The 20,220-nt window shown below is 42.1% G+C and overlaps 1 protein-coding gene across 1 annotated transcript; it reads right to left on the reverse strand.

Moving 5' to 3' along the window:
• Window positions 1–301: 301 nt before the first annotated feature.
• On the reverse strand, window positions 302–15,513 carry ino80da (INO80 complex subunit Da). Its single transcript, XM_079617680.1, has 10 exons — window positions 15,232–15,513; window positions 13,710–13,956; window positions 9,249–9,937; window positions 7,663–7,762; window positions 7,264–7,488; window positions 6,382–6,491; window positions 6,115–6,248; window positions 3,484–3,695; window positions 2,173–2,330; window positions 302–1,962 (listed from the first exon to the last, which is right to left on the reverse strand). Exons 2-10 carry the CDS (start codon window positions 13,925–13,927, stop codon window positions 1,061–1,063), a joined length of 2,748 nt encoding a protein of 915 aa, XP_079473806.1. The 5' UTR covers window positions 13,928–13,956; window positions 15,232–15,513; the 3' UTR covers window positions 302–1,060.
• Between the last annotated feature and the right edge of the window lie 4,707 nt (window positions 15,514–20,220).

Genomic DNA, 20,220 nt, shown 5'->3' on the forward strand with positions numbered 1-20,220 from the left:
TTGTGTGCAAATAGGCAAATATGTATAATAATATGGCATGTGAAGACGTGTCACACTAGATTTGACATCAATGATGCCAAACCAACACATTCTCACTCCCAACTTGGTCAGGACACCTTTCGCTTTTTAACGCACAGGGTAACCCTTCAGCGCCATTTTTCAACGATCAGGGTAATCCATTGCTTTCAATGAGAAACCTTTGGCATCAATAGCCGCAATGAGCATGTGGATTTTATCATGATGAAATTATATATTGGGGTATAATTTTTTTTATTGAGACATATGTTGGGATGTCGTTTTCAATTTAATCAGCCAGCATAATTTTATTCACATTTATTTTACTTTTTACACACTATTTAGTCATGTTTGACCATGTAACCCAACGCCAACCCCTAAACCTACCCATTTGCCTTGGTTTCGAAATGGCATTGGCTCTTGTGTGTCTCGAGACAAGATAAAGTTTGGGAGTATCTTTTGAGGGAGATTGACTGCGTGCGTTCAGAGAGCAGGATCATCTTCAGAGATTAAAACCTTAATTTCCACTCTGTTCTTCATATAAAGATATTGTATGGCTTCAGAAGACATGAGCTGTTTGTAATACTTTTTTTACTGTTTTTTATACTGTCAGTTTTTGGAATAAATACCTTATAATACAATGAATACTTTTTTTTTTTTTGCCTGTTATGCGTTTTATATTGTTGAGAAGTGAGTAGGTTTAGGGTAGGGGTGATACAATCATTTCTACTTTAACAAACGCAAAGAATTAAATGCGTCTTGATCTGATTACCTGCTCGTCGTAAAATTACGCTGAAAAGGTACTGTGCATTAAAATGTGATACCGAGTGTCAAAATGTAACGATAGCTAATCATTATACACAAGTTTGAATGTGCAGAAATTGCTTTTTTGGAGCTTGACAGACCTTGGTCACTATTTAATTTTCATCTTATGGAAAAGAGCAGAGAGTGAACATTGATCAAATTTCTTTCTTGTTCCACGAATGAAAAAGTCATGAGGGTGAGTAAATGATGACTATTTCTTTAAAATGTGAGATGGGATGTCTCAGTTGCTCTGAGGGAATGGGGGAGTGGCAGCAGTGGCACTAGTGATGCTGAAGCCTGTAGGTGGCGCTGTCGAGCTATGGCTGGGCTGCAGGTCTTTGGGGATCCCGCTGTGGGAAGCCAGTTGGTGGCCGAAGGCTGCACTGAACTGTGGGAGCTGTAGTTTAGGTTGGGTGTGTGTGTGTGTGAGGAGGTCGCGTGAGGAGGGCGACGGTGAGGTGAGGCCGGTTTGGGGAAGGGCGGAGAGGGCGGCGCTGGGTTGCAGGATTGTGGAGTGGGACGTGGATGGAGGGGTGGACAGAGAGGTGGAGAGAAGGTGAGTTTCAGCAGTGAGGAGGTTCCCGAACTGTGCCGGGTCAGTGAGCGAGAGCGGGAGGTTATTCCAGGAGGTGCGCGGAGGAACCGGTGCTCCGCTCAAAGGCACCTCCAATAAGAGAGGCGGGTCGGTTTGATAAGAGGCACCGTGTCGGGGTGAGATGTGATCCCTGTAGGGCTCGCTGCTGTAATGAGTACCTAGTGGGGAGGTATCCGGTTTGGGCGCTCGGGAAAACGTTCGTTGTGTTAATCCCCCGTTTGAACTTGCGGTGCTGCTCTGGGTTGGCTGCGGAGAAGGGGATGTTGGGAAATGATGGTCTGTTGGGGCATGGAGGAGGTTCCCCTCCAGTTCTAGATTATGAAAGGTCTCTGAAGTCATTCGGCTGTTTAGAAGATCTCCAATGCCAGTCGTCGTGACCCCTGATCCGGAGAACACAGCCATGGTGCGGTGGTCCACCCCGTCCGCCGGCGTCAGGTCACCCATTGAGGACAAACACACCAGGGAGTCGGGGTACGAGCCCATCGCCTGCAGGGCTCGGACTAGCTCCTCTGCCTCCTCTGTGGTGGGCAACAACTCTCCATTCTTACCTGGATCCACAAAGACAACTCAGACAAAGTGCAAACATGCCAACTAACAAGATTTTTACATTTTCTGGAAAAAAGGAAACATGTGGTGATTGACAAACTGGTGCAAACAATGCTAGGGTAGTCTGTGTGAGGACTTGCTGGCCGCAAGTCAAGAGCCCACCCTCAAGTCTCTACGATATTCTGTTGTCATATAATCACATGTGACCGTACCCTCAAAAAGGTCGAAATCCTGAAGATCATCAGGTAGTCTGGGCAGCACGTCAGAGAAATCTTCCTGATTCAGCTCAAGGTCATTGGGAATGTCAGGCATTTCGTTTGTGATGTCATCAGGAAGCTCATCTGCACTGAGTTCGGGGGTCGACGGACTCCTGCCAGAGCGAATGCAAGCGGAAAACAAAGTTAGTACAGTTTTACAGGGTTCGTACAGATACTGTAAAATCAAACTCCAAGCACTACTTTTTTCAAGTTTTTTTTTCAAGGACTACAATCAGAGATCTCATTTATCAAACAATATCTTTCTTTATTATCTTTTAAATTCTAAAAAAGGTAAATCGATAAACAAATACACTAATAAAACAAAATGGTACAAATAAAGTGCAGCACATGCAATGCCTGCGGTAACTTTAACCATTGAAAGGATACTATGACAAAGATATCGCTTTTTCCTTTTTTTTTCCTCATGAATATATGATTGACTTGAAGAATGAAAGCTGTATCCTATACTTGGATATTTATGAGCAATATCACGCTCACAGCCATGCAAAATGACTCATCAATATCAGACGGACTGCAGCTTTAATTTTGTGTGAAAAGATTGTTTTATCAATAAAATTAAAAATAAATTTCCCATGGCATATATTGTCTTTCAATAATTCAAGAACTTTCAAAGTAGTACTTCAAAAAAAATTATGTTTTCAAAGGTTTTCCAGGACTTAAATTTCAAAAAGTCAAATTCAAGTACTTTAAGGACTTGTAGGAACCCTGATTTTAGTTGAATCAAGTCATATGAAACTATGAAATACATGAATATGAACAGTTGGCCAACGCATTACAAGCACAGATCCTCTTGTGTTGTTGCCAATGTCAGTAATAAACCTCATGTATGCAAGCACCTTATGTAGCAAAACAAACTTTTCATTCAATCATTTGTGTACTGCTTGATACAGCGGCTGTATGTAAAATAATAAAGTTCAACATAGTTCAGCACACTGATCTTGAATCACTCTTGCGCTACTTCGACGGCATACATCAAACACACCTTGTGTGTATGCTGAGGTAGTTTGTGCCAAACTGATGCTTCACTGGCTTCAGTGGAACACATATTAACATTGTCTGAACTGTTCAGACCCTCTTCTGGTCTGGATCTTGACTTGAACTCAACGTACACAGGACTCGGCCTGGATTTGAATGAGCCATTCTTGAATACAACACTGGTAGTGCTGCGTTATGCCATTTAGGACTGCAACTACAACACATTTGTGAAGCAAGACTGTGCTGCTGGACTGAAAGTAAGCTGGGCACCTGACATGGGTGTGGTGGGCAGGCAGTGAGAGGGAGGGCATTAGTAAGTTGCCCTGTGGCACAGCTGGGGGAATGGGCTTCTGCGGTCTGCGTGGACCTCGTCGTCTCTTCTTCTTGTGTTTCTTAGTCAGTGCAGGTGGTTTGGTCTTCTTACGTGGACGCCGCTGTTGCTGCAGACTGCGTCTGTTGCCATCTCCACGCAGAAAATTATCCTACACACATAAACACACATTTACTTACAACCAATTCTGTGCTGTTAATACATTAATACATAAAGGGATAGTCCACTCAAGAATGAAAATTAGCCCATGATTTACTCAGCCTCAAGTCATCCTAGGTGTATACGACTTTCTTTTTTCAGACGAATACAATCTGAGTTTTATTAAAAAATGTCCTGACTCTTCCAAGCTTTATAATGGCAGTGAATGGCTGTTTCTGTTTTGAAGTCCATAAAAGTGCCTCTATCCATGATAAAAGTGCCTCTATCCATGATAAAAGTGCATCTATCCATGATAAAAGTGCATCTATCCATGATAAAAGTGCATCTATCCATGATAAAAGTGCCTCTATCCATGATAAAAGTGCCTCTATCCATGATAAAAGTGCCTCTATCCATGATAAAAGTGCATCTATCCATGATAAAAGTGCATCTATCCATGATAAAAGTGCCTCTATTCATGATAAAAGTGCCTCTATCCATGATAAAAGTGCGTCTATCCATGATAAAAGTGCATCTATCCATGATAAAAGTGCATCTATCCATGATAAAAGTGCATCTATCCATCATAAAAGTGCATCTATCCATGATAAAAGTGCCTCTATCCATGATAAAAGTGCATCTATCCATGATAAAAGTGCATCTATCCATGATAAAAGTGCCTCTATTCATGATAAAAGTGCATCTATCCATGATAAAAGTGCATCTATCCATGATAAAAGTGCATCTATCCATGATAAAAGTGCATCTATCCATGATAAAAGTGCCTCTATTCATGATAAAAGTGCCTCTATCCATGATAAAAGTGCATCTATCCATGATAAAAGTGCATCTATCCATGATAAAAGTGCGTCTATCCATGATAAAAGTGCATCTATCCATGATAAAAGTGCATCTATCCATGATAAAAGTGCATCTATCCATGATAAAAGTGCCTCTATCCATGATAAAAGTGCCTCTATCCATGATAAAAGTGCCTCTATCCATGATAAAAGTGCATCTATCCATGATAAAAGTGCATCTATCCATGATAAAAGTGCCTCTATTCATGATAAAAGTGCCTCTATCCATGATAAAAGTGCGTCTATCCATGATAAAAGTGCATCTATCCATGATAAAAGTGCATCTATCCATGATAAAAGTGCATCTATCCATCATAAAAGTGCATCTATCCATGATAAAAGTGCATCTATCCATGATAAAAGTGCATCTATCCATGATAAAAGTGCCTCTATTCATGATAAAAGTGCCTCTATCCATGATAAAAGTGCATCTATCCATGATAAAAGTGCATCTATCCATGATAAAAGTGCATCTATCCATGATAAAAGTGCCTCTATTCATGATAAAAGTGCCTCTATCCATGATAAAAGTGCATCTATCCATGATAAAAGTGCATCTATCCATGATAAAAGTGCCTCTATTCATGATAAAAGTGCATCTATCCATGATAAAAGTGCATCTATCCATGATAAAAGTGCATCTATCCATGATAAAAGTGCATCTATCCATGATAAAAGTGCCTCTATTCATGATAAAAGTGCCTCTATCCATGATAAAAGTGCATCTATCCATGATAAAAGTGCATCTATCCATGATAAAAGTGCGTCTATCCATGATAAAAGTGCATCTATCCATGATAAAAGTGCATCTATCCATGATAAAAGTGCATCTATCCATGATAAAAGTGCATCTATCCATGATAAAAGTGCATCTATCCATGATAAAAGTGCATCTATCCATGATAAAAGTGCGTCTATCCATGATAAAAGTGCATCTATTCATGATAAAAGTGCGTCTATCCATGATTAAAGTGCTCCACACGGCTCCTGTGGGTTAATAAAAGCTTTCTGAAGCGAAGCGATGCGTTTGTGTAAGAAAAATATTAATATTTAACATTACAAAAAAAGTTGTCTAAAGCGCAACTTACGCAACTCATGACGTCAGAAGTAGCTTAAGTGCGTCATCATGGCGCAGCGTAAATATCAGCAGTGCGTCGCATTACTCACACAAGTTGCGCTTAGACTTAAGACTTTTTCGAGTTGAATCCGTTTGTTTGTTTGGCCGGAAGCTAGTTTCGCTTCGCTTCAGAAGGCCTTTATTAACCCGCCAGAGTCGTGTGGAGCACTTTTATGATGGATAGATGCACTTTTATCATGGATAGAGGCACTTTTATCATGAATAGAGGCACTTTTATGATGGATAGATGCACTTTTATGGACTTCAAAAAAAAAACAGCCATTCACAGGACAGGAAAGAGCCAGGACATTTTTAAATAAAACTCTTGACTGTATTCGTCTGAAAGAAGAATATCATATACACCTAAGATGGCTTGAGGGCGAGTAAACCATGATCATCATCATTTTTGCGTGATCTATTCCTATAAGGTTATCATATGAGGTGTGGTTTCTCACCATTTTCTTTGCATGTTCGTCACACAGAGGTGTCTGGTGAGTGATGTCAAACACAGGAACGGAGCACTGCTGTCCATCAGCGAACCGTGCCGTGCAACTGGAGAACAGCTGCTGAGAGCGATTCAGTAGGATATCTGCAGCCACATGCTGTCAAGAGCATAACACACACCTGACAACTGCACGCAGACGTTACTGGTTCAAACTGACATGGTTTCGTCACTAGGCACATGCTCATTTTACCTGAAGTATGCACATGTTAAAGGATACGTTGAAAACAGTGGCGTGAAAATGGCAAAGCTACGTCGCTGCAGTTTTGACCCTTTGTGGTTCCCGTACATACTGTCCTTTCATACTTTTGTGGTACTGCAGACCTTGAACTGAAAAATATATAAAAACATAAAAATTAAGGCTGCATGATGTATCGTTTTAGCATCGATATCGCAATGTGCACATAACCATGATAGAGTGAAAGTTTATCAGTTAAACGAAAGTTAAACAGACACGTGCACGCAAAATTAAGTCAAAATGCCGTCTCGGGGAGTACCCTCGTAAACACAGTCGGTTATGTGTAGTAAACAACTGAGAAAGAAAACAGATGAGTGTCATTTATATTATATTATGCATTCGTCTTAAAGTGACAGCAGCCTAATATACCCAGCAATGGTGATCAAACCACAAAAAAAGAAATAAAATTACTTTTGTAGCTTAAAAAAAAAAAAGATAAATTGTATTAATTCATAATATTAGTTATATTTCATTTAGACAGTGAAGACTTATTTTAAATTTGATTATTCAATTTCTGTATCTGATTACAGTTAGATTTTCCCGAAAAACTAAGCACTGCTTATTTCAGTTGTATCTTTCTTTTATTGTATTTATCTATGCTTGTATTTATCTATAATTTTCTATGCAGATTCACTCCCCTACAAAATCATCCCAAACATTCTAGAATTATTAATTCTTTTCAAATAGAACTATTCAAATCATCTGGTGAAATTGTTCTTATTTCGCAATATATATCAACACAGAAAAACTAAATTTCGCAATGTACGTTTATCCCCATGTCGTGCAGCCCTAATGAAAATGAAAACACACAGTCCTGAAATGGCTGTACACGTGTGGCCTGAAGGCAGTCCGTGTTGAACGCACCAGGCTGAGGTGTGTGAGCTCTTGCTGAGCTTCTGAATGAGTTGTGCAGTGCAGTCGGGGTCTTTGCTCGCAGCGTGAAGCAGAGCTTTCCGGAAGGCGTATCGGTATCTGCTGTGCCGGGTGGCTGCCCGGTCCTGTCGGCACAGGTGTTTATACCTCTCCTGCAGGTACGAGCAGAGCTGTGCCAGACGTGCCCGCCGGGAAAGAGGCTTTTCATTGGAGGACCTGACACACAAACACACACCAAAAAAGTTATAAAATATAATAAAATGATTGAAAAAATAGCTTCTTTGTCTCTTAAACATTTGTATCTGCACTCATGAAGTCACTGAACTATAAATTGCCTTATATTTCGTGCCTCAGAAGTTGTGAGAAGCAAGTGAGGAGTGAATTTCTTACCTTGGATGGGGGCTTCTTTCCTGAAGTCTACAGGCCTGAGGCAATAAAGGAACGAGCTCCTCTGTATCTTCATCTGAACTGTCCTCAGACCAGTCTAGCCCTGCGGAAACACATATCGAGGTCAGTATAGTCTCTAGTGTCACATGATCCTTCAAAAATCATTCTAATATTCTGATTTTCTGTTTTTATTCAGGACTCTTTAATGAATAGAACGCTCAAAAGAACAGCTTTTATTTAAATATAAATATTTTGTAACATAATAATTTTTTTTACTGCCAATCTAGTATGGAAGCTTGTTTCCGCCACAGAATAAATAAATAAAAAAGGCAACTGCAACTTATTATCTAACAATTCTGACTAAGTTTATATCTGAGATTAAACGTCGCAATTTCCTTTTTTTATTCCGCGGCGGAAACAAGCTTCTGTATTCGTGTACACACACACACACACACACACACACACACACACACACACACACACACACACACACACACACACACACACACACACACACACACACACACACACACACACACACACACACACACACACACACAATATTAGCCTGCCCAATAAAACTAGTTCAATAATTTGTTTACTTGTTGCAAGTCATTAAAATCAAGTCAATTGTGTACGCAGGAAGAACACAGTAACTACAGCAACAATGGAACTGGAGAAAGTTATCAGATTAATTTCGTATTAATTTCCACACTCAGTTTTCTGTAAATCTCAGTATATCTGAGCCAAACCCAAGTGTCACAGGACAGATCACAGTCTAAGGGCGTTTGCTGCGGTCCGAGTCCGATTGTTCCCTACAAAGAAATCTCTAACGTTAATTTTGATCATGGCTTGTCTTGAAAAACGAAGACAATTTGGCGGTCGTCGTAGGAGAAGTCACACTGCAGGACTGTGAGTCAAATCTGCCAACATTTCGTAGGAGGTCAAATCTGATCGTAACGCTCTTTAATTGGCTGACGGTGAACATGGCAAACTAACGATTAAAGACTTCAGATTTTAGCCATGGATCAGAGGAATCTTTTAGTATTCTGTCAGAGAAAGGTGTCTCAGACGCCCAAATCATGGGTAAAATCGCACAGTGTGCACCCGGCTTTAGACAACAGAAGCAAAACATGTAGTTCCTGACTGTATTCTGCAGTTTATAGGACAGTTTTCTAAAAAAAGTAATGCAATTAGTTACTTTTTAAGGGAGTAACGCAATAGCAGAGGTGTAAAGTCCAGGTTCAGAAAGTAAAAGTCCTCCTCAGTATTTTGTTCCGATCACCTGGATTTGCTAATTAGCAGTTTTTCAGCAGGAGAGAGAACTAATTAGAGAAGCCAGCGGCTGAGTTCATGGGTGGAATAAACATATGGCAGGACTTTTACTTTCTGACCCCTGGACTTTACAGCTCTGCACAATAATGTAATGCATCACTTTTCAATGTGACTTTCCCCAACACTGGTTATCAGTATCGGTCAAATCCACTATTGGTCGACCTCTAGTAAAAACGTCCTAAGACACCCAACTGAAGTAACTCAACAGAGGCAAAACATGCAGTGTGTAGAGTGTAGGATGTAGTGTGTCGTACCGAGATGTGGGAACAGGTCTCCGTGCTCTCGCTGTCTGTGAGCGTAGAGCTGCACGAGGTGCTGTAGCCGGAGCAGGCAGACAGGGGGCGCTGTGAAGGCAGAGGGGCGCATGGCCACGGAGCGGGGCGGCGGGCCGTCGGGGGCAGCGGGGGGGCGAGGGGACACCGCAGGGACAGGTCTCTGCTGAACCCCAGACGACACAGAAGGCCCAGTCTGAGGAGGCAGAGTCTGCCCTGCCCCGGGCCGGTCCGTGTGCGGAGGGGGCGGCACGAGCCGCGCGGAGGGAGGAGGCGGCGGCGGAGCCGGCGGTGGAGGAGGGGGGGGTTGCGGTAAGTGCTGGGAGGGTGGAAGCGTGCAGGTTTCAGTGATGACGTGCTCCGGGTCACGGGTGGTCACCCTCAGGCCGATCACAGGCCTCCCGAAGCTCTTCTGCGCCGCGCTCTCCTCCCCGTCCGTGTCGTCCTCGTAGAAGGCGAAGGGGTCGAGGAGGTCGGTGTCCGAGAGGTGCATCGGGGTCAGGGCCGGGGCGAGCCCGTTCGAGTCTCGCAGGGCCAGAGAGGGAACGGTGATGTTGAGAGCCACAGACTCCACGTGAGCGCGCGAGCGGACCTCCTCCAGAGCGTCGTGCTTCTTCTTGCGCTCCTTCTTCGGGATGAAGCCCAGCACCTGCAGGTGACTGTTGCAGTATCTGCCGGGGCAAAGGCACAGCGCTTGACTCACACACACACAACATCTGACTCACACACACAACGCCTGACTCACACACCACAACGCCTGACTCACACACACAACACCGTGTACATGGAAAATAACACTTTAACCATTAGATCATGAGTGATGAAAGTTCTGTCAAATGAAGTCATGCTACTGATTTTATTTCATTGATTCTCATGTAATATTTTTTTTAGGGATGCATCGATCCGATATTCAGTATTGGTATCGGCTCCGATTCTGCCATTTTTGCCGGATCGGGTATCGGTCAGACGAGGCCGATCCAAATCCGATATTGTGCGTATACTATTCTGTGCTATTGTTAAGCCCCACAAAAGGCACAAACACATTATAAAGCACTATATTATAAGTGTTCGGAAGCCATTATATAGTATAATGTGAGATTGAAAATAATATTTAAGTCATTAAATTCAAGATCACGTACACTTTTCCCTCCGCTGCGGCTGTCAGTCATTCTCCATTCAGCATCAAGCAGCGCGTCGTGTTCGGTACGACAGTCAACGCGATGAAAAACTCTCTCCAAGATGATTCAATGTTACTATAATTATACTTGATCTGTAGATAAAGGTCTATGGTTTAGCATTAAACAACTTTATCTTGCTGGACTTTATTGCTGTACCTAACTACTTTCTACCGGGAGTCTCTCACAACACTGCAGTAGAGTCAGAGCACTATAATTGTTCTTCACGCGCACAGTAACTGACATTTAAAACTGTTAAAAGAAAATGCTCAATAAACTATTGCATAGATAGATACTGTATAATACACTACGCATCAATATGTCTTTCCTTTGTGATTTGAACTTTTTAATGACTCGTGTTGCTTCAAGCGCATCATTCTGCGCTCGGGATGCGCATAAGCGCTGTGTGCCGCACTGTATTGGGGCCGTTTCATATCATAATACAGTGACGCAATGAACGATTATTAATAGCCTTTCTAGTTCTGTCCTATATATTATATGTTGCTGCCTCATTAAAAACATGTCTCAATTTTATAGTAGGCCTAGGCTATAAAATAATTTATCTATTTGATTTTTGTTATCTTGTTTTTAATGAATGTATTTTACAACAATACAAAGAGCAATGTGTAACGTTTTACCAAATTTAGTGTTACACTTATTGTCTCATATTTGTTCCCCAGTAAATGTTTTTTCATGTTCAGATTTAATACAATTATTGTGCACTTGTGATTTTTTCTAGACTAAATTTTACTGCTGAATTATCCACTAATCTAGTTTATAATAGCATTTTTGTCACAAATTATGATCTTTTTTTTATTTTTTTATAATGAAGTTGTCTGTATTAAGTAGATTGTGTTTGACACACAAAAGAGTGATTATCAGTTCAACAGTTATAGAAATTCTACTTGATTAAAAAGAAAAAACTGTGCTGGTATCGGATTGGTATCGGTATCGGTCGATACTCAGAATGTTTTGTATCGGATCGGATCGATTCTGAAAAAATGGTATCGTTGTATCCCTAATTTTTTTTTATGTAAAAGCGTTATTAGTCCAGGAACTTAATAATATACACCAGTATTATTTTAGTATTACATTTTTTTCTCTCTTGCACTTATTTTTTTGGTAATTTTGTTGTGTTGTTGCCCGTTTTATTAGTTATTGATGTTTTTTTTTTTTTTTCAAATATGTATATGTAGTTTTTAATTTTAATTTATTAATTAGTTTTAGTAATTTGAATACTTCAACGTAAAAAAAATTCAGGTAGTTGCAACATTTCTCATTTTCATTTAGTTTAAGTTTTTATGTTTTATTTTATTTCATTTGAGTTCATGTTTATTTCAAGTAACACATTGTTTTTTTAGGCTTTTAGCTTTAGTTTCAGTAAACAGTAATAACCCTGTTATCCACACATTTAGGGATGAGAATTATATTAAATGTAATGATTCTGGTTAACTAATAAACCTTTTATATAATTGTTTAGACAGTTCTCATTGCATTTACTGCCAACAGCTGCCTATAGTCAAACAATTACATAGTCAGATTTCTACAGGACAGAAACTACAAATCAGCAATACATTTATATTATAAAATGGTTTTATGGTATTTTATGGAATTATAGTTGCTCTTTATTTTACAGTAAGAGTTACAATGTACTTACACAAGAAAGCACTGTGAGTAATGTAAGGTAACTACATGTACTTAACATGGGTTAAGGTTAGGTGGAGGTTTAGTATTTAAAATTAGTAGTACATAAAATTGATGTTAATCCACTGGAGTCACATGTATTTCTTTAATGGTGTCTTTACTACCTTTCTGGGGCTTGAAAGTGGCAGTTGTGTAGCTGTCAATGGAGGGACGGAAAGCTCTCAGATTTCATTCAAAACATGTTCATTTTTGTTCCGAAGATTAACAAAAGTGTTACGGGTTTGGAACGGTATGAGGGTGAGTAAATAATGACTGAATTTTCATTTAAAGCAATATGTTGTATAAAGTGCTGTGCGAATAAACATGACGTGAGATCACATCGGACGCTTCTGAACTGCTGTTTTCTCACCGCTATAATTTTTTTGTGCAGCACATATTTAAATATTCATCTAGGACGGCGCAAGGACGTTCGGTAACGGTGCATCACTGAAAAGGTGTTTCGCTGTGAGTATATCGGGGCATTGAGAGAGAGAGACACTGATACACTGGATCATGAGATGCTCGCATGTAATGAACACACTCTCAAACACGCAGCGCAACAAACTATATAATTATTAAATTAAAATACACACACTGCAGTGTGTGTCGACTTGCTTTCATCGAGAAGAAAGAATATCTCGCTTATATCGTTGCATTGATACTGTAGAAAATCATATTACTGTAGCCGTTGTTCAATAACCCACTCGAGTCTGTGCATTACAGCGATTATACCACAGTAGGTGGATATATTTGATCATTCAGTTTCTGTGGTATTTTTATGTAAATACTACTGTTAGGCCTACCTGAAAAATTATAGCCTACAGCACTGTTTAATTTGTATCTTTATTTTACTGTATTTATTTATGCTACTGCTTTTAATGGGTTTATTTAATCTTGTTTTATTACTGACTATTTAGGGCTGTAAACGATTAATCGCGATTAATCGAATCCAAAATAAAAGTTTGTTTACACAATATGTGTGTGTATTGTGTATAATTATTTTGTATATATAAATACACACACATGCATATATATATTTAAGAAAATGTGTTATTTATATATAAAATAGTTATATTTATATATAATATAAATCATATAAAAATATATATGCAGTATATAAATGCAAATATTTCTCAAATATATACATGCATGTGTGTGTATTTATATATACAAAATAATTATACACAATACACACACACATATTATGTAAACAAACTTTTATTTTGGATTCGATTAATCGCGATTAATCGTTTACAGCTCTATGACTATTGCAACAAATTACATCATAAACACACAAATACATTGAGTGAGCAAATATTTTGGTGAGATAATTGTAATTTGCTTTTAAAAATATTTTAATTTTTTATTTTAATACTGATTACTGATAAAAAATGTTTTACTGTGTTATCAACTTTCATGTACTTTTGATGGAGTCGGTACCGACTAAAACCGGATCTCATGGGCAAGCCACACTTCACCTGGTCTACTATAACCATTAAGGGAAATACAAATGTCAATTGCACATCTGAATGAGCACCAGTTGATGATTCGTGACTCAGTACACAAGAGTTTCCTCTCCTCTTACCGGCGCTCCTCTGCTTTGGGGATGGGGTTGGTGCATCGCTGACTGTTGTACTTCGCCACATATTCGCACTGCTTGAACGGAGCGGTCTTGTCCTCCAGAACATGACGAATGCAGAAGGCGTACCCGTTCAATCTGCGCTGCTTGCAGAGTTTGGGGCTGTAGGAGCACAGCGGCTTATTATCCACCTCTGAGAAATGGATGTGTTTACCTTCGTACATCACGTGACTCTGGTCCCTGAGAACATCAGCTGATCAGAGACAGAAAACAGTCTACATTACAACACATGAATGACACGGACTCATTCACAATTCATAAATGCAAGCCGTATACTACATGAAGCCTATACATGTTATGCAATATCTACTGACAGCCCTTGTGTCTTGGTTTAATGTTTGAACTAAATGTCAACCCAGAGTCACAGCTAGTTTATGAGGTCAGAGGTTAACTAAGAAGATCTCAACACAAGGACAGAGATCAGTGGAACCAAAACAAACAGGCATGTGACAAAGGCATAACAATGATGAATATTATATCCTCAGCTTGGATATGACTGTATTATGATTGGACGGTTCAGCTTGCATGTGGCAGACACTGTTATAAATTAAGTATTAAGTTGTCAAAATAAGATGATGATGTATGTGGTGGCAAAACATACTTTGATATGTAAACATGTTTATATATAATGACTCTTAGCATAATTAATGTATCATGTGATATCAATGGTAAATCAAGGCAAATGGCAAAGAAAACCACGGAAATACTATGGTAGATGTTGATATTATTGTAACACTGAATTAATGAATTTAAACGCGGATATCATATCACCTTTCCTTTAAGTCTGTACTTCACAAATGATCGATTTTGTTAAATAAACATCGCTGTCATCAAATCGTTATGCTAAATAACTCATAAAACATCACATTCAGCAAGTGCTTGGACATCTGTGCTACTGTTAAAGCAAATACGTATTTGTGTACCAGTTTAAAATGTAGTTTGAGCCTCTGGCTGTCAAAAATCACACATTATTTTGATATTTCCCTCGTTAGCTCCAATGCTAAAAACAAACCCAGGAAACAGAAACATTGATGTGATACTGCGCTAATTTAAGCTTTAAAATGCTAAAAATATAAATATAACCTCATTCAAGCACACATTTTGTTATGTAATTTTATTAAATACGTGAAGTTTGTGTCTATTACTCGCTGTAAAGGTGGCTATAAAACAATGGCGGATGAGGCCCGTTAAATCAGGCCGAAAGAGCGAGGCGCTACCGCCGATTAGGCATAAATAGTCGTTTAATCTAAACTAATTTGTCAATTTATCTCTTAAAAACTTATACAATTATTGCAGCGTCTTTTAATTGCGAAATAGCAATCGCCACATAATACGGCTAGCTGAATATACATTCTAAGTCAATGTAAACATTGGCCTACAGTAGCTAATAAGCCTCGGTGTTCGAGTAGCGCGGTGACGGGGTCAGAGCGCTCATGCGCCGGGTACATCTGTAATCGAGTCCGCTTACCTGCAGTGGGTTCAGCCTCTACGGTGTCTCACTCCGGACAGACTGTATAAACGCCACGGATCATCAACTGCACCGAATATTCATCGAAATTCCTTATGCTACGGAATATTATTCCCTGCAGAGGTGGTGAACCGTAAAAGCGACCACAAATGCACTTTCGATATTATGATATTATCTTGTGCTCTCATTGAACAGATCTGCGGGGGTTTAGAGTTCAGTGCTCGGCAGACTCACAGCACCTCTAGCGGCTCTGCGGGGACACGACAACTGCTCCACTACCACGGTCAACTAGACACCAAATACTTGTCAAATGCAATTTTACAGTGTTGAGGAAAGTTACTTTAAAAAGTAATGCATTACAATATTGCGTTACTCCCTTAAAAAGTAACTAATTACGTTACTTAGTTACTTTTTTAGAAAAGTAATGTGTTACGTTACTTTTGAGTTACTTTTTTTCCACCTGGCCTGGGCTTAGTTTTTTATCGCAAAAAAGTTTTATTTTTGGCTAAATGTAAAGACCCTTTCACACCAAAAAGTGAAATAATAAGCCTCAGGCTGAAGGAAATGTAAATTCACGTGTGTATAGTAGAGACGCCGCACAAGAAAACCTTTCAGCGTTGCAGAAGCATAGAAGAGGAGAAAAAAGTTTAACACTTGCTTTAGCAATAAAGACAAAAAAAAATATTTATAGTCATTTTTGCATAAGGTTTAACTGAATCATTGAAGGGCAGAAGCAAGTAGGCCTACATTGGTCAATAAAGTGAGATTAAATGCATAAAAATGTATGTTTTAGTTATTGAAGGTTTGCATAGTATTCTGATTCTGCATTTCACTGATTTTATTCATTTTGAGAATTTTTTTTGTGTGTGTGCAAGTGAGATGAAATGCACACTCGCATAGTCTAGAACTACAATAACCATCATGTCCCATGATGTAAAAAATTATGTACACATTTAGTAAAACATTACAATTAATACTATAAAATTATTTCATTACAGGTTTAAACCGTTAATAAACCGTAATGCAGATATGGCCTTTGCAAACCGTTTCAAAGAAACAGTCGGATGAGAAAAAAGACTGAGATGAGATGTAATTACTTTATCACTGTTATATTTACAATGTAATCTCATATTTCACTCTTAAAAATCTATTTATGAACGCATTATATCTCTTTACGCAGAACTATTGTTGCAATCACGACCGAAAACAAAAACAAAATTCAGTCTTCATCTGTCACGATCACACACAAGACAAGAAGATCCAAGTGCAGTATTTTATTAAGAGGGTAATCCGTACTCACAACAGTCCAGGCAAGGGTCGAAATCAAAAGGCAATCCAAAACACGAACAACAGGAACAGAAGTGTGGGGACAATATACAAGGACTCCGTGACAAACACTGAAACAGACAGGGTATATATACACAAGTGCAAACAAGGTGACGAGAAACAGCTGAAGGAAATGAACAATCAGTGACAGACAGGATTATGGGAAATGTAGTGAAAATGCCTAGACACCGTGAAAACGGAGACCTCTAGTGTTAAACCCAGGGAACCACCAAACACTGTGACATAACCTCCCCTCTACGGAGCGGCTACCAGACGGCAGGTCCATGGAGGGGAACAGGAACAAGGGGAAACGGCTTAAGCGATGGCCAGGGCGAAGCAGACAGTCCATCGGGTGGCCAGGGCGGTGAAGACCCCTCGGGCGGCCACGGCGGTGAAGACCCCTCGGGCGGCCACGGCGGTGAAGACCCCTCGGGCGGCCACGGCGGTGAAGACCAGGGTGAAGACGACCACTCAGGCGGCCATGGCGGTGAAGACCAGGGTGAAGACGACCACTCAGGCGGCCATGGCGGTGAAGACCAAGGCGGAACAGAGACAGACCCTGCCTCAGGAACAGTCACAGACACCACCGGCTCAGGAACTGGAACAGACGCCACCGGCTCAGGAACTGGAACAGACGCCACCGGCTCAGGAACTGGAACAGACACCACCGGCTCAGGAACTGCAACAGACACCACCGGCTCAGGAACTGGAACAGACACCACCGGCTCAGGAACTGGAACAGACGCCACCGGCTCAGGAACTGGAACAGACACCACCGGCTCAGGAACTGCAACAGACACCACCGGCTCAGGAACTGGAACAGACGCCACCGGCTCAGGAACTGCAACAGACGCCACCGGCTCAGGAACTGCAACAGACGCCACCGGCTCAGGAACTGCAACAGACGCCACCGGCTCAGGAACTGCAACAGACACCACCGGCTCAGGAACTGGAACAGACGCCACCGGCTCAGGAACTGCAACAGACGCCACCGGCTCAGGAACTGCAACAGACGCCACCGGCTCAGGAACTGCAACAGACGCCACCGGCTCAGGAACTGCAACAGACGCCACCGGCTCAGGAACTGCAACAGACGCCACCGGCTCAGGAACTGCAACAGACGCCACCGGCTCAGGAACTGCAACAGACGCCACCGGCTCAGGAACTGGAACAGACGCCACCGGCTCAGAAACTGCAACAGACGCCACCAGCTCAGGAACTGCAACAGGAACACCGGCTCAGGAACTGGAACAGACACGGGCACCGGCTCAGGAACAGACACGGGCACCGGCTCAGGAACAGACACGGGCACCGGCTCAGGAACAGACACGGGCACCGGCTCAGGAACAGACACGGGCACCGGCTCAGGAACAGACACGGGCACCGGCTCAGGAACAGACACGGGCACCGGCTCAGGAACAGACACGGGCACCGGCTCAGGAACAGACACGGGCACCGGGTCAGGAACAGACACGGGCACCGGGTCAGGAACAGACACGGGCACCGGGTCAGGAACAGGCTCGGCGGGCGTGATGTGATGCTGGATCGGGGCCGGCAGGGCGAGCAGCTCGGGCGGGGCCGGCAGGGCGAGCAGTACGGGCGGGGCCGGCAGAGCAGCATGCCTAACTGGCGCGTCAGGGATGGCAGTTACCTCTGGGATGGTCTCTGGGTTAGGAACCATCGGACGGTCCGTTGAAGAGGGCCTTCTCCTTCTCCTCTTTTTCGTCTCCGGACCACTGGAATCGGAACCACAAGACCCGACTCAGGAACAGACGACACTGGCTCCGGCTCTGGAACAGCAGACACTGGCTCCGGCTCTGGAACAGCAGACACTGGCTCCGGCTCTGGAACAGCAGACACTGGCTCCGGCTCTGGAACAGCAGACACTGGCTCCGGCTCTGGAACAGCAGACACTGGCTCCGGCTCTGGAACAGCAGACACTGGCTCCGGCTCTGGAACAGCAGACACTGGCTCCGGCTCTGGAACAGCAGACACTGGCTCCGGCTCTGGAACAGCAGACACTGGCTCCGGCTCTGGAACAGCAGACACTGGCTCCGGCTCTGGAACAGCAGACACTGGCTCCGGCTCTGGAACAGCAGACACTGGCTCCGGCTCTGGAACAGCAGACACTGGCTCCGGCTCTGGAACAGCAGACACTGAAGGTCTAAGGGGCGTTTCCAGGATCCGAGCTGAACGCTCTAAATAGCCGATCAGTGACCCCCCGGTCATGAGAATGGGCATCTCCCGATCTGTCTCCGACTGGGCAGACGAGACGTGAACAGTCTCTGACTGGGCAGACGGGACGTGAACAGTCTCTGACTGGGCAGACGGGACGTGAACAAACTCTGGCTGGGCAGACGGGACGTGAACTGTCTCTGGATGGGCGGACGAATGTTTCCCCCTTCTCCGCCCGCGATGGCGAGGTGGTGGCTCTGATCCGTCCCTCACCAGTCCAGGGACAAAGGGGGGCCAAGGCGGAGGGTGGTGTTGGACTTGTTCTCGACCACCTCCTCCTCTGTGACCTCCCCGGGTCCCACGAAAAATAACTAGGCGGGTCCCCTCAAAACAATCCCTCCTCTCCCGCTCGATGGATGGGGAAGAGAAGTTGGAACACATACCGCTGGATCCAGGTGTGATGGAGTCCTTCTGTCACGATCACACACAAGACAAGAAGATCCAAGTGCAGTATTTTATTAAGAGGGTAATCCGTACTCACAACAGTCCAGGCAAGGGTCGAAATCAAAAGGCAATCCAAAACACGAACAACAGGAACAGAAGTGTGGGGACAATATACAAGGACTCCGTGACAAACACTGAAACAGACAGGGTATATATACACAAGTGCAAACAAGGTGACGAGAAACAGCTGAAGGAAATGAACAATCAGTGACAGACAGGATTATGGGAAATGTAGTGAAAATGCCTAGACACCGTGAAAACTGAGACCTCTAGTGTAAAACCCAGGGAACCACCAAACACTGTGACACATCCTTCAGTCCCAAAATGAAATGATATACTAAAATGGCCAGTAGGCGGCGACAAATTATTGTCTTAACAAGTTAGTCATTGAATCATTCAGTCAAACGATTAGTTCAAAACGGCTGATTCATTCAGTGACAAAGTAGATTCGCTTATACTATGCCCTAAAAGCATGTACTGTTTTTGTGAAGAATAAGGCCTACGTTTGAGTGTGTAACAGAATAGCCAGCTTTAGGATGTACTCCGTCATAATTGAGTCTTTAACGGACAGCTTAGTCACGCGTCCTCACCATTTCGGAGAGAACGTTAAATTATGCAAAAGTTGTGAAATAGCCTATATACATATATTTTGGATCTGGGTTATTATAGTTTGGAAGGTGGTTTTACAATCTCGCTTCTTTTGTAATGAATTAGAAATCATACTTATATGTCGTAGAAAGAGAATTGTCTGTTTGAACTTTATTCTTCATTTTATTCTTCTCTTCTCATGATTGCTGTATGAGACATGTCTAAGGTCGTCAACAACGCATTATATGTATCCACTAACACACATATGCAGTGTTCAGTATGTGTAAATCTCTGAAGGATTTATAGCACAGTTTGTCTCGATGTTACACTATGAATCATGTGAGGAGGTTTGTATCAGTGATCTGTGTGGATGTAGTTCATGTCCTGGCAAAAACT

This window comes from Phoxinus phoxinus, assembly GCF_949152265.1.
Source record: "Phoxinus phoxinus genome assembly, chromosome: 7".
Lineage (NCBI taxonomy): Eukaryota > Metazoa > Chordata > Actinopteri > Cypriniformes > Leuciscidae > Phoxinus > Phoxinus phoxinus.